The sequence below is a fragment of the Carex rostrata genome, chromosome 10 (genome assembly GCF_964058835.1).
Source record: "Carex rostrata chromosome 10, lpCarRost1.2, whole genome shotgun sequence".
Lineage (NCBI taxonomy): Eukaryota > Viridiplantae > Streptophyta > Magnoliopsida > Poales > Cyperaceae > Carex > Carex rostrata.
Genome location: NC_135927.1, coordinates 1,701,434 through 1,716,378, shown reverse-complemented (window position 1 = coordinate 1,716,378; position 14,945 = coordinate 1,701,434). Strand labels below are relative to the sequence as shown.

At 31.0% G+C, this 14,945-nt stretch overlaps 1 protein-coding gene across 2 annotated transcripts in view; it reads right to left on the bottom strand.

The window, feature by feature from the left end:
* Positions 1-2,203: 2,203 nt before the first annotated feature.
* The window catches only part of LOC144560394 (cypmaclein-like), a 91,924-nt gene continuing 79,182 nt past the window's right edge, over positions 2,204-14,945 (bottom strand). Inside the window, exons 2-5 of one of the 2 annotated variants that reach the window (XM_078309583.1) lie at positions 3,409-3,517; positions 3,276-3,308; positions 3,092-3,161; positions 2,204-2,540 (exon numbers count right to left, since the gene is read on the bottom strand). In XM_078309583.1, the coding sequence (XP_078165709.1) occupies positions 2,356-2,540; positions 3,092-3,161; positions 3,276-3,308; positions 3,409-3,453 (333 nt within the window). In that variant the 5' untranslated portion in view covers positions 3,454-3,517 and the 3' untranslated portion in view covers positions 2,204-2,355. Of the gene's footprint in view, positions 2,541-3,091; positions 3,162-3,275; positions 3,309-3,408; positions 3,563-14,945 lie in introns of those variants that run through there. The other variant, XM_078309582.1, reaches the window with a different exon arrangement.

Below are 14,945 nucleotides of genomic sequence, written 5' to 3'. Positions count from 1 at the left end.
TATGAAGGCACAGTTGGATGTTGTAGGTACAAAGTGATATCTCTATATTAATACCATCTTTAAATTATAATAAACGTCACCTCTCGGTACTTGGCTACTCTAATTTAAAGTCTTTAAGTTCTTACTGTCCCAATTGATCTAGAAAACTATCTTTCACCTCTTGGTACTTGACACACTTTTCTAAACTATTAGGTAAAGCCCGTATAAGACAAGCATCACCTCTCGGTACTTAGCCTATCAAATACCCTATTCCTTATGGTCTGGACCTAATATTCAATTTCTCAATTGCAAATACCAAATCCTAAGATTTCATGCGATTTCGATTAAGTCTTCACAATCAATTAAAATAAAGAATAGATCATAACAAAGAACAAGAACATATGAAATAAAACCAACTAAATCATAACAAAAGTTTCAAGTACAGCCCTAATCAACCCTAGAAAAGCCTTTAGCCAGTCATGTCTAAAGCACAAATGAAATCAAAAGAATAAAAGAGTTTCAAAGGGAAGAAAATAATAAAACCGGTTGATCAATGATGTTCTCTTCTCCCTTCTTCTCTCTTCCTTGCTTTTCCTTGTTCAAAACCAGAAATTCTCTCTAAAAAACCATCCTTAATCTATTCTACAGGTCTCCTTTTATACCCCCTAGCGAAACCTAGAAATAAATCCCTAAAAATAGCAAATTCGGGCTCTGAACCGCCCTATTGCGGGCTGCAATGAGTGGAGGCAGTTAAGAATTTATCGCGCAGAAAATTGTAACTCATTTCGGGCCGCAATGAATTTGGTTGCGGGCCACAATGAAAGTGCAGGAAACTGTAAAAGTCATTTCGGGCCGCAATGGATTTGGTTGCGGGCCGCAATGAAAGTGCAGGAAATGAAGAGGGCTCTGTCTGTTTTGTTGCGGGCCGCAATGAAAGTGAAAGCTGCTCCAAACTTCGTGCTGGCTTGCTACAAATCACCCGTTTTGCTCCTTTAAGCTCCAAACACTTGATTACCTGCAAAATAAACATAACTAGAGCAGTAATTTGAACTTTTGGACATTTCTAACCTAATCAAACCTAATGTCAACAAAACTTGGCTTAATTTACATAACAAACCCTAGGTTTTAATAGATACAATTTCGGCTTATTATTCGTCAAACCCGATGGCTAAAGGTGCGCTGCCGATGGTATATTGATTAACGCAATCTATTTTGATCTGATAACATAGATGTCTACATTTCCTATCGGGACAATATGCATTGGATCAGAACGCGATTCTAACCGATATAAAAGAGTTTTTTTGTAGTAGTGTGGTGCGCTTAATTAGTCCAAACCAGAGTAAGAGAGATATGATGCTTTCCCGGATGTAGCCCGGACTTTATCAGGTAGGACAAAAATATCATTAATTTATTAGAAAAAAATTCCATTTAATATATTATTTATTTAATTTAAATATTTTTTAAATTTTAATCTGGTGTTGTATGTGGCAAGTACAACTCAGACCAAATCGATTTCTTCAAAGATTCATGAATCTATTCTTGCACTTGAATATGCCGATGACATAGCTTTGGTGGCTAGTGCAGATAGGGGGACTTGTAACTTTAAACTCATTCTGAGGTTTTTCTCTAAAGTTTCAGGTTTACAAATTAATTATACTAGAAGTTTTTTTTATAGATTTCAATTTGCAATAGAAGTTGATCTTTCTTTTGGGTTCACTTACTCATTTTGGCTTGATAATTGGAAAGAGAACCCATTGCGACGACGTTATGTTCTGATGTGGAAATGGAAGTCATCAGGGGAGTACATTTCAAAATCATTGTATAGTAACACTTAGGGCTACTATGGATGTGTACAAGATAAACTGTACCGGGGTTTCTGCATACCTTTTTTTTTTTTTAGGATAGGCACAAAAATTGCAGCTTGTTCTTCATATGTTCAAATAAAATTTACATATGTATTTTATCTGCATCGATATATTTTCACTATTATATAAATACAGTACCGTTACAACTCAACATGTACATGGGTTTTATCGAACCTATTATGACAACAATATTGTATCGATAGAATTTGATACCCCGGCCCCATGCTGATTTGTTCCAATCATTTCAATATTAATTTATTTAATTCCTCTAAAATGATTGATTAACCGCTACTATACCATTTAGTATTAACTAATATATCCAACGACAATAATACATATGTAGAGTACTAACTCAAAACATAAACATAAACATCATTCATACATAATATATATTAATACATGCATCATCCAAATCCCAACAAAACATAAGGAAAAAGACTACATATACGTACCCCTATTAAGCAAAATGTTGTCGTACCAGCATATATAGCATTACAGTTCATCATTTATTTTAAGGGCACTTGGTTTCGTTTCCGTGAGTCTTCCAGTCGGTATAACACTTGCCGCATGTCTCTCTGTTCCCCGAGGTACCGGCTGGTACGCAATGGCATGTGTTGCAGCATGTCAGACACGCACGGCTGCACACATTCTTTCTAGAATGCAGGCTGCATCTCTCATTGCACGCTCCTATGCAATCTGTATATACAAAATTATGGCATTTCAACTACCAATTCATATATCATCAAGAAAATCATGTACTGTATTTGAGATCTATAGACATTAATTTGTTATTAAATTCTACAACTTCATAATCTAACGATTTTTAAAAAAACAATTATCTTTAGTATTTACAATTTCTCAATTTGTTTCTAAAAGGATCAATTTTTTTTTCACTCTTTTTCAGAAGTTTGAAGGATCGATAAACTTCACTTTTTTAAGATTATTTTTTTAAAATTAATTCAATGACCAAATAGGGACAAACAAAAATTTATGAACTAGATTGATTCTTTGAAAAAAATTTGAAGGACAAAAATCTATTTTTTTTTCTTTATAAAATTGAAGGATAAAGAGCCTGAAAATTATATTTAATTTGTTCTGACTCATTTGTGTTGCATATGTATGCTAGCTATTTGCATGTTCTTTTGCAAAAGGTATAAAGGAAACTTGATTTGTGGTCCTTGAAAAGTGAAACAAAAAAAAAAAAAAATTTAAGTTCAAATTGATATTATATATATTTTAGTGACAACCTTTTGCATCCACAATTTTGTGAGGGGGAGGAAGTGCAGGTGTATCTGCAGGAGCTCCCAAATCAGCAACCTATTTAATTTCCAAGTACAAAAAATAAAAAAAAAATTATAGAAATTTGTTGTTTTCTCAAAAATAAAATTTGATTTACTAAAGTTTGAGCAATATAAAAGAGCATTTGTTTACCTCTCTAGAGACTTCTTCTCCATCTGATGAAACCTAAAAGAAAACATAAAAGAGAATTTATCTTTTTTTTTTACTTTGGTTTTAAGTGTTATAATGCAAGTAGGAAAAATAAATAACTTACTTTAGTTGTTACTAGGAGAAAAGCCAGTAGAAGAAACGCCACATGTTTCATAGCCATGGTTGATTGATTTCTCCTTTTTTGTTTGGCTATTTGAGAGCAAAAGAGAAGAAAGAGAGAAAGGAGGAAGGACAGTTTTGTTTTGATAGTTTTATTATTGTCATTTAGTGTGGTACCTGTGCTTATATCAAGGGGACAGACATAAATCATAAATGTGGTGCATGTTGCACATTCATCCATGAAAAAGTTTATATTTACTTTGGAATGAGGCAATAGTACTATGCATTGCGTACATTGGTTAGTACTATGGATAAGTATTTGCGTTTTCAAAGTCCAAATAGTTGATCTGATATCCATATGAAAATGAAAATATACATACAGATCAAATTTTATATATTTCTTACATGTTTTACTATTTTTTTTAGATAAGTAGAAAATTATTAATTTTAAATGGTCTAGAATCTTTATATCTAGTAAATTTTCTACCTATATAAAAAACTAAAATAAATATAAAGTTTGTTCAAATATATTACACATATGATCTAGTACAAATATATTACACATCCATCTATGAAAAATGTGGTGCATATTTTGCTGGTTCAGAAAAATCTGTCTCTCTAGTTTAATTTTATGTTTTTTGTAGCGTTGTTTTCCTTATTTTCAGCACTATGTTCTTTTAGTTTTCTCTACTGTTTTTATGCTTCTGCACTAGTTCTAGGAAGTACTGATGTAATAGCAATTTTAATTCAATAAAATCACACCTACGGGTTTCTATTAAAAAAAAAAAGTAGAGAGAGAGAAAATTTTTTTTTTGATGAAAGAGAGAGAGAAAATGGTGTGTGTGTCAGTGTGTTGCTGCACTGAGACGTGCAGACTGAGTGCCCAAAGAAAGCTGTCGCCTATATATTCTGATAACATCATGCAATATATTGCATGCATTAATTATCACATATATGCATGCCAGCTGACAGCTGGCTCAGATTTGTGGGTACCACAAATAAAAGCTCATAATTAAAGTGGTGTAGCAGAACCAGCATCATCTGAAGTACCTCACCGTTTGAGTTTGAATCTGATCCTTTCATTATATTTTGGCACGAATCTTAAAGAGTTCCGTATATGTACATACATGCATGGACTCGGATTGACTCGGATTCAAAATCAAATGGTGAGGTAATTAATGGAGAGAGATATATTCGGACTCACAGCTAATTTAATGAACCCAACAAATTTTTAAACTAGATTTTACATTCACTTCTAAGAAATTAATCTGACTGGATCCCAATTTAATGACTACAATTTTTAATTGGTAAGTAACTCAAATTTTGAGTTTGTATTGGTACTGTTCGATCGGCTGATGGGAAACTTAATTGTGCATTATTTATTGTAGAGTAATTTAATTGTGCAACGTAACGTCAAACACGAATTACAGGAAACTTATGTATATCTTAATTTCTTGTCAAATCATGAAAAATCTGATAACTTTCAATCAGTTAATTGTATAAATTTCTGACAATTTGTAATTAATTTAGGAGGATACCCAAATAAAAATAAGAAATAGCCTTAAATGAATAAGCAAAAGCTGGCCCGGCCCAACAAATCTTTAATTGACAGCCCAATAATTTTGCCCATATTTCCGAGGCGGGATCTGAAGAAACTTAAATTTTGAGTTTCGATCTGGACCGTCCGATCAGAATCTGCACCAATCTGATCCGAGAAAAAAAATACACGGCCTCTTTAATATCTGTGCCAAAGCATATTTGACGGTCCCAAAAAAATACTGTACGTACCACAAGTTCAGCTCATGATCTGATTTATTAATGAGTACCATAATTTTCAGTTTATTAAACTATTTATTTGGTTAATATCTGATGGTGAACATTAGTTGGTTCACATCCTTCTGTAAGTTCTCGTATGATAAATTTTTTTTTGTCACATTTCATTTTCACACGGTTCGTCTGTTTTGAATTATAAATTTGTAGACAAATAAAGTGTTTCAATATGAAACCTCAAAATGTTAAATTTTATTTTTGGAAAATTGGTCTAGATGTAATATTTCATCTTAGCAGAGAGATTTTCACAGAATTTCATCTCAGCAGCATTAACCCCACAAATCTCGAAAATCAAATTTTCATAATTAGATATTTGTTCTTTTCTTTGGTTTAAACTAACCACCAAAAATTACAATAAATAATGGTAAATAATTTAAACAAGGGTCAATATATATACTCCATATAATAAGGAAATAATAAATAAATAATATTGGGTATATCCAACCAAAAAACATAATATATAATTTATGAAATTTATTGTACAAATATTTGTATTTAACCAAATTATACATGATCTGAATTATTTTTCTTAAAGTTCGATGATCGCTCAATTTGTTCTACATATTAAATTAAATCTTATAGAAACTGAATTTTACTAATGTTTATGGTTATTTTAAAAAAAAGATATTTAAAAGATGGATTTACGTACAATATTAAGTAAATATATTAATTTGCAAATCAAAATAGGGTCTGTAATTTAATTAAAAGTAGTCAGTTAGTATATACTTTTAGATTGTCAATACACACCAAATAGATAAATGTAGATATATTTTAACCCTGTGAAATTTCTCTATATAAAAAACAGCAGTGAGAGACAATATAATTTTGTCTTACTTCATATACTTTTTTGGTGTGTCATGTATACCTAAATTTCTGACAATTTGTAATTAATTTAGATACCCAAATAAAAATAAGTAATAGCCTTAAATGAAAAATAAATTAATAAGCAATAGCAGACCCGGCCCAACAGATCTCTAATTTACGGCCCAATAAATTTGCCCATATTTCCGAGTTCGGATGTGAAGTAACTCAAATTTTGAGTTCAAATCTGGACCGTCCGATCAGAATCTGGACCAATCCGGTCCGAGAAAAGTTGCACGGCCCCTTTAATATTCGTGCCAAGGCAGATCTGACGGTCCCAAAAAAATACTGTATCCACAAGTTCAGCTCATGATCTGATTTATTAATGAGTACCATAATTTTTAGTTTATTAAACTATTTGTTGATCGGTTAATACCTGATGGTGAAAATTATTGGTTCACATCCTTCTGCTATCATAATTTCTTTTGTAACATTTCATTTTCACATGGTTCTTCCGTTTTGAATTATAAATTTCTAGACGAATAAAATGTTTCAATATGAATCTGTATTTAAATGCTACTTTCAATATAAATTTGTATTTAAATGCTACTTTCAATTTGTATTTACCGATTTTACATAATAAATTTGTATTTAAATGCTACTTTCAATATAAATTTGTATTTAAATGCTACTTTCAATTTGTATTTACCGATTTTACATAATAAATTTGTATTTAAATGCTACTTTCACCTTTTTACCGATTTTACATAATAAATTTGTATTTATAAATCTGTCTAAATTTGTAAGATATTTAACAATTATGTTTATTTTTCATATTTTTGTTTGTTTCATCTTCCATTCTAATTTATAATTTTTTCCTTAATTATTATTTTTTCAAATATAATAATTAAAAATATACTATTTTGGTTTGAACATTGAACGCATGTAATACATTAATTTATTTAATAAAATTAAGTTAAAATTTAAAATATTTCAAGTTTTTAGAAATACGAATTTAATAATTACAAGAAAATGCAAGAAGGTGGAGAATCCTAACGAAAATCACAGGTTATATGAATGTGATTTCAACTGGAATTTTGCATCTGTTGACAAATTTTAGAAGGGAATCCAATTAAGTAATTTGTGGATATTTTACAATACAATTAAGTCTTCCAAAATTAATCTCACTAATTGACATGGCGTGGGGAGAAAGGGAGATTTTATGCAATTGAGCTCACTAACTTTAGATTTCCTTTATAAATTGTTCAAAATTCAGTGTCAATTGATGCGCCTCTGTCTGTCAGAGAAATATGTGTTAATCTTGATATTCAGAAATAGCAGTTTTGGTGTTCTGACAGCCTATTTTGTGAATTTTGCACAGGCCAATCTACAAGGCCTAAATTTGTGTTCTTGGTGTCTAAATTATCAAGAGAGTGTAAGCTTTTACCCTAGAAAATTGCAAATTTTTCTGAGACCTCTAGCTATGTCAGATGTTTGATTTTGTAAGAGGCAGTCCGTGTACTAGCTGGTACAGTACCAGTTTTTGGTCTTTTAACTTACCTGCCTTGTGATTTTTGTACAGGACAGCCCATAAGTCCAAATTTCTTGTTCTTTATACCAAAATTCTCAGGAGGATGCAACCTATACCCTTGATTTATTTCATTTTTTTTTTTTTTCTGTATTTTTGAGCCATGCTTTCTAATAACTTTTATAAGAGGAGAGTTTCAGCCCAGTGCCAGTTCTTATTTGCTGACGACCTTTTTTGTAAAATTTGTACAGGGCAGACTACAATTCTGATTTGGTTGTTCTCGGTACCAAAAGTTTCAGGAAAGCAAATCTATATCTTCGAAAAGTTTCAAGAAATTAGAAGACCTAAATCTATTTTTAATTTGTAATTTTATAAAGGGCATATTCTGGGACAGCAAGGTTATTTACCAGTATTTTTTACCTTTTAGAGTTAGAACTTTGAAATGTTGTCATAAATTTCAGAAAATCGAAATGACATGAGGTTTGTTTCTAAATATCCATTATAATGTCTAGTTTTTGTTTGTAAAAGGTATTGGTTTATTTTTGGGTCTTAATGTCTAGGTATTGATTTGCAGATAGTTTCAGGAAAGCACAATCTATATCCTCTTTTGCTGTGCACATGCTGAGCAGGTGAAGGAGTACATAAGCAAGTCACACTGGGGCCAGAGTCGTGCCAGCTTCTCCATCACCACCATTGAATCCAACTTCTCTATTAGTGCTGGCAATGCCCTGCGTTTCATCGAGGGAAAAAATGTGGTACGTGCCTAGAGATTAATTTCTTCCTTTACTATACAACATTTTCAGAAAAATAACGTTTTGATTTGTGTTGTTTTTGTCATTGGAGATTCTATTTGTTGTATGTTTTGTTCTGTAATTATTTGCATGTTGATTTATCTGGATGTCCAGAAATGGCCTTGAACAGATAAAAAAAATAAGGAATGAGTTTCAGTAGAATAGGGAATGATGTCCAGCTATCCACTATTATTGTACCTTCGGTTACAAAGTGGGTATACGTACGTAGTGAAAAGACACTCATGAGTTTCAATTGCATGTAACGGGCAGCCCATGCTGACCTGTATTTAACAAACTAAATCAACCTATTAAGTTTTGTTAAATGAATTAAAAGTAGTCCAATGAGATGCCCAAAAATAGTTAATGCTGGACAAATGCCCTCATATGACTTTGATATATATAACATATTCATTTACTTTTGTGAAGATAAGAGGGGGACTTCATTCTCATAACAGGCGACACAATAAGCAACATGAACCTTACAGAGGCGCTCCAGGCTCACAAGGAAAGGAGGAAGAAGGATCCGGACACAGTCATGAGTCATGACTATGTTTGTCAATCGATTTGACAGCTCTAAGCAAGAAGTGACACTCGATAAGTTGTTGCTCGCTGATAATTAATCTATCCCTCTATCTATGAACTGGCGTGGAGGTAATACATTCCTTTTTTCCTTAAGCAAAATACTGCACGGGAGTGTACCTCTCAGCTAGTGTACTTGTTATATCTAGGTTGATTTTGTTCAATATGCACCTTTACAAAAAAAACAAGAAACACCATGTATGCCTCTTTTACATGAGTCTTCATTATAGGGTCATGTAATATTAATACAATGGTATTCTATTCCTACTGACATGACCAATCTAGTACAATCATTTCCTTAAAAGGAGTATACCTATGACAACAAGTTTGTGCTGCCATAGGTTACCTTTATTTTTCTTCTATGATACTATTTAACAATCTGAAGTTCAAGCAAGGTTCTGAACTGATCATCATATTTTATGTTGCAAGATCTACATAATTTATATGTTTTTTGAACCGTGTTGTATAAGATCAGTTGCTCTTGATTTTCATTTATAACTTTTTGAAGATTCTCGTCAAAACAACACTTTCAGTCATTGTTGATAGTAAGTGAATCAATCAGCCCCTCACTTATTTAATTTGGATGGGAATTTTTTTAACTGAAAATTTTGTAGGATTGGTATATAGATATATGCTCACCTGAGGTCATACACTTTATCATTGTGATATTAAATTTAATGGCACAAATTCTAATTTTTACTAATTGCTATCCATAGGTACGTACTATGTGAAGTCGCAATGTGAGGTTGATTACGTTGAATAGGCCTCGTCAATTGAATGTCATCTCTTCTCGGGTGGTATCATCCTTTATATTAGTTATAGGTTGCAAGAAAGAGAAGCATTTTTTATTTAAGTCATTTTTTATGCCAATTAACTTGGATAATTTGGTGTCTTTTGTATGTTTTGTGGATATATGGCATGTAATTTGGATAATTTTGAATGGCAATTAACTTGTTTGATGTCTTTTGTTTGTGATTGTGGCATATTAATTTTTTAACGTCAATAAATGTTGAATGGTAATATATGGCTAGCAAAAATATGGAGGCTAGCCTAGAATCAAACAGAACCATGCCAACACTGATTGTTTTTAAAGCGTCAGTGTTGGTATGCAACACTGACTGTGTTTTTAAAGCGTCAGTGTTGGTACTCAACACTGACTGTTTTTAGCGTCAGTGTTGGTACTCAACACTGATGCTTTTAAAAACAGTCAGTGTTGAGTACCAACACTGACGCTTTAAAAACAGTCAGTGTTGAACACCAACACTGACGCCCTAAAAACAGTCAGTGTTGGTGTTCAACACTGACTGTTTTTAAAGCGTCAGTAAAATGTAACCTTGACTGGCGCCGACTTTACTGGCGCCGCTATAACAGTCGGTGTAGGAGTATTTGAACAGTCAGTAAAAGAGTTTTTTGTACTAGTGCCAGATGTAGCTATTGCCTTGAATACTCAAATTCCAGTTAAGGCCCAACCATGCATCCATACTCAAAATAGTCAAGGGATCGACTTCTCTCTCTTATTTTGGATAAAGGGACTTGGACGGCGGACCTTAAAACTTGCATATTAATTAGCATTCAAAATTTGATTGATTAAATTGTGAAAAAGAAATATTAATTGTAGTACGTAGGACGGTAAGTAAGTATATGTTCTCATTTCAAGAGAATAGTAAAAGATTAATAATAATTTCAAAATAAAAAGTTTAAAATTAAATTAAAAAAGTACGAAGTTCTTTTACCTTATTGTGGAGGAAAAACTAAGTGTTTTTTTTTTTTATGAATATGACAACAATTATTCCTAAAAATCAACTAATCTTAATTTTAAAACCACTTAGTCATGTACAATTATAATTTTCCTTCGATGTTTTCTGTCCACCTTAATTAGTCTTAATCTTAATTAGTGTTCTTTTTTTCAGATTACCATTTGAGATGTTGGTGATTCAACCGGGACTGAACCGGCGATTGATTTTCTTGTGGCTTTATAAATACTAATCTACTCACTGCGTTCATCTTCTGATATGCATTTTCTTATAATTTATTTTTTCATTAAATAATATTACTTATGCATATAAAATGCACATGTATTGTTAAAAATAAATAAGCATAGTGTCATGTTATAATAATATATAAAATTAGGTTGAATTAAGTTTACTTGACAAACGTTTGATGTGTTAGATTAATCATTTTAAATAAATTATGAGTATATGTGCATAACTTTAATAAAAACGCAAAATTATCCGCAAAATTCTAATTAATCAGCCACATACCGATTAATCGTTTGACAGTATCATGTCCGTCCGACGAGCGCATACCGTTATTTATAACACTCCATTTTGGATTAAAATATTCCATTGTCATTAAAATACAGAGAGTTCGCTTTATTATTATTTTTTTTTTGTAAGGAAAACACCCATAGGCATATAAAATTCACATCCCCTCCAATACCTGATAAGATAATCTTTTACAATTACTAGATCTGAACCATTCTTTTTAACTTGGCACGAATCTCAAAGTCCAAAAATACTGCCCCCTATTGTAGCCCAAATATCAAACCGGTTGAAATTTAATCTCAAACCGTAAAGTGAGGATGATCATCTGCAATACCGGAGAGGATACGGATTCTAGGCATATATTACATAACAACTAGTGTACTTAAAATATATAATAGATACTAGTATCATGCCCGTGCGTTGCAACGGAGACATATTATAAGATTGAATAGAATATGAAGAGACTTTTTTATTTAACATTGACACAAAATAAAAAAAATGAAAATAAAAGACAAATTGGAAAATATGGAAATCCAAATAATAAATCTCCATTCTTATATTACGCACGTAGTTGTCCTGATACAACAAATGAAAAAAAATGATCAAATATAACATGAATTTTTTTTGAAATATCATTGCGATTTAAGATCTAATTTTCTCCACAAGCGAGACAGGTCATTAAATGATTTAGAGGAGATCATATGTAAATAAACAAATTTGAAAAATATATAATTAAATGATTCAAATAAGGATTTTCTCTACATATATATTCTTCATGAAAATTATTTTAACAATAGAAATTTCGCTACATATCATTTCTATACACGAAAGTTCTAGATATTATTCATTTTCTCTTCAGATCAGAAAGATTAATTGCTTTTGTCAGGACAAGATCTGATATTCATCTATTCACAAAAATACAATAGCCTTAAACAAAATACGAAAAAATATGATTGTTTCCATTTTCATTGTCGAAACTATAGAGGAAGAGGAGAAATGAAGGAACCAAATTCTTTGCCCACCGGTGGACAATTTTTTTTCTACCATCTATGAAAACTAACCAATCCTGATCTGCCACGTTTTGGACCTCTCAATGATGATTTTCACAATTATTAAATACTTGATCCATCATTAATATTTCTAAGCATAGAAAAATTGACTCACGTGGTCAACAAAAATAGAAAGAAAAAAAAAATCCAATTTGTCTTCATGAAATCTCTATTTTTATATTATGATACCACAAGTAAAATAAATTTATAACAAATTACCAGAAGATATTTTTTTTATGGAAAAAAAGAGTAAGTTATATAAAAGAGAGTTCCAATACAATAATTTTTATGTGCAATTTGAGTTATAAATTTTCAAATATGAATGAAAAAGTAAACTTTGAATATTTTATAGCACAAAAATTTTGTCAGAGAATTTTGAATTTTAAAAATTATTATTAAATAATATAGGAAAATTAATTGTCAAATTTTCAAAGGTCTAGAAGGCCCTGAGTTAGTGGTTTGAATTGAAACTTTTGAACCAGGTTAGTAATTCAGATTCAAACTTTGAAGCCGAATTAGTGGTTTTGACTTAAACTTTGGACCCAAACTACTAACTCAATTCCAAAATTTAAATCTGAGTTACCCACTCAGTGCCTGCTAAGCTATAAAAAAATTCACGTACTAAATCTATATTCTTATATTATTTAATAATAATTTCTAAAAAAAAAATTCTTTATAATGCTACGACATTTTGTAGCAAAATTTATTTTTTGTTTATATTTGAAATTTTTTAACCCATTTTGCACATTAAATTGGTTATATTGAAACTCTCATATGCATAAGTTTACATAAAGAATACCTTGTGATATTCTTATTATTAAATTTTTTATATTAATTTATATTCATTATAGTGATTATTCTCTAGATAAATTGTGGTATTATTAATTATTTCATAAAAGACATTGGATTGTATTTTTCTATCTTTGTTCATTATGTGAGTTAATTTTTCGGCATTTAAAAAACTTTCTATATAAGTTAGTCTACACATATTAATAACAATTAATTATTGTAAAAACCTTCATTTGAGAGTTAACAAAACGTGGTATACACATATTAATTAGTTTTTATAGATGGTAGGGAAATGAAATGGAGGAAATGAAAAAAATAAGGAAATAATTTAATTGGAAGAATAAAAGATAGCTATGGATTTATTCAATTTTAATGTGATAAACCATGTAGCAGTCTGTGTGGCGAGCATGTTTTTAACTAAATTTAAACTTTTACACATAAGATAGATGTATATAATTAAAAGAAGACATATTATGTGATTGGAGGATTGATATTCAATTTGAAAATTCATCTTTCAATCTCAGTCGTTGGAGAATCAGGACAACTACGTGCATAACATAAGAATGGAGATACACGAGATCCAAAATATACCATCAGCTGGCCAACATGCCATGATGCGAGCCGTGACATGATCAGGTATCTTTGAAGGAGGAATTAAATCTGCCGACGGGCGTATTAGCATTTTATTGGTCTTTAATTTCATGACAGACACGTATGCATGTAGTCCCCAGCGCCGTTTTATTGGTCCTTCATGAGTCATGACAGATCCATGTAGCAATTGCGCATGCCTTCAATACTCAAATTCCAGTTAATTAATTAAGGCCCAACCATGCATCGAATAGTCAAGGGATCGACTTCTCTCTCTTATTTTGGATAAAGGTACTTGGGCGGCGGACCTTAAAACTTGCATATTTATTAATTAGCATTCAAAATTTGATTCATTAAATTAATTCTAGTACCACGGACGTATATACGGCAATAAGTAATTAAGTATATGTTCTCATCATTTCAACAGAATAATTAATAAAAGGTTAATAATAATTTCAAAATATAAAAGTTTAAAATTATATTAAAAAAATACGAATTTTTTTTACCTTATTGTGGAGGAAAAAGTAAGTGTTTTATTTTTATTTTTTTATGAATATGACGACCATTATTCCTAAAAATCAACTAATCTTAATTTCAAAACCGCTTAGTCGATCGGCAATTGATTTTTTTTGTGGCTTTATAAATACTAATTAAAATTTACTCACTGCGTTCATCGATCAATCTGATCTGCATTTTCTTATAATTTATTTTTTCATTAAATAATATTACTTACGTATGTAAAATGCATATGTGTTGTTCAAAAGAAATAAGCGAGTGTCATGTTATAATACTAGAATTAGGTTGAATTAATAAGTTTACTTGACAAGTTTGATGTGTTAGATAAATCATTTTAAATAAATTATGAGTATATGTGCATAACTTTAATAAAAATGCACAAGTATCCGTAAAATACCGATTGATCGTTTGACAGTACCATATCCGTCCGACGAGCGCATACCGTTATTTATAACACTGCATTTTGGATTAAAATATTTCATTGTTATTAATATCCGTTCATTTTCCTTTGTTTTAAAATTTACCACAACAAACAAATAAGCACCAAATTTTAGCAGTATCTCATTAAAATACAGAGAGTTCGCTTTATTATTATTTTTTTCTTTTTGTTAGGGAAAACACTAGGGGTGAAAACGGAGCCGGATTATCCGATCCGAATCCGCTCCGTATCCGGTTCAGATCCGAATCTGTATTAAACGGAGCGGATAATTACTAGATTCGGATTCGGATATTTTTCAAATATACTAACTATAACCGGATACGGATTCGGATAAATATTCTTACCCGCAAACGGAGCGGATATCCGGTGTATCCGAATA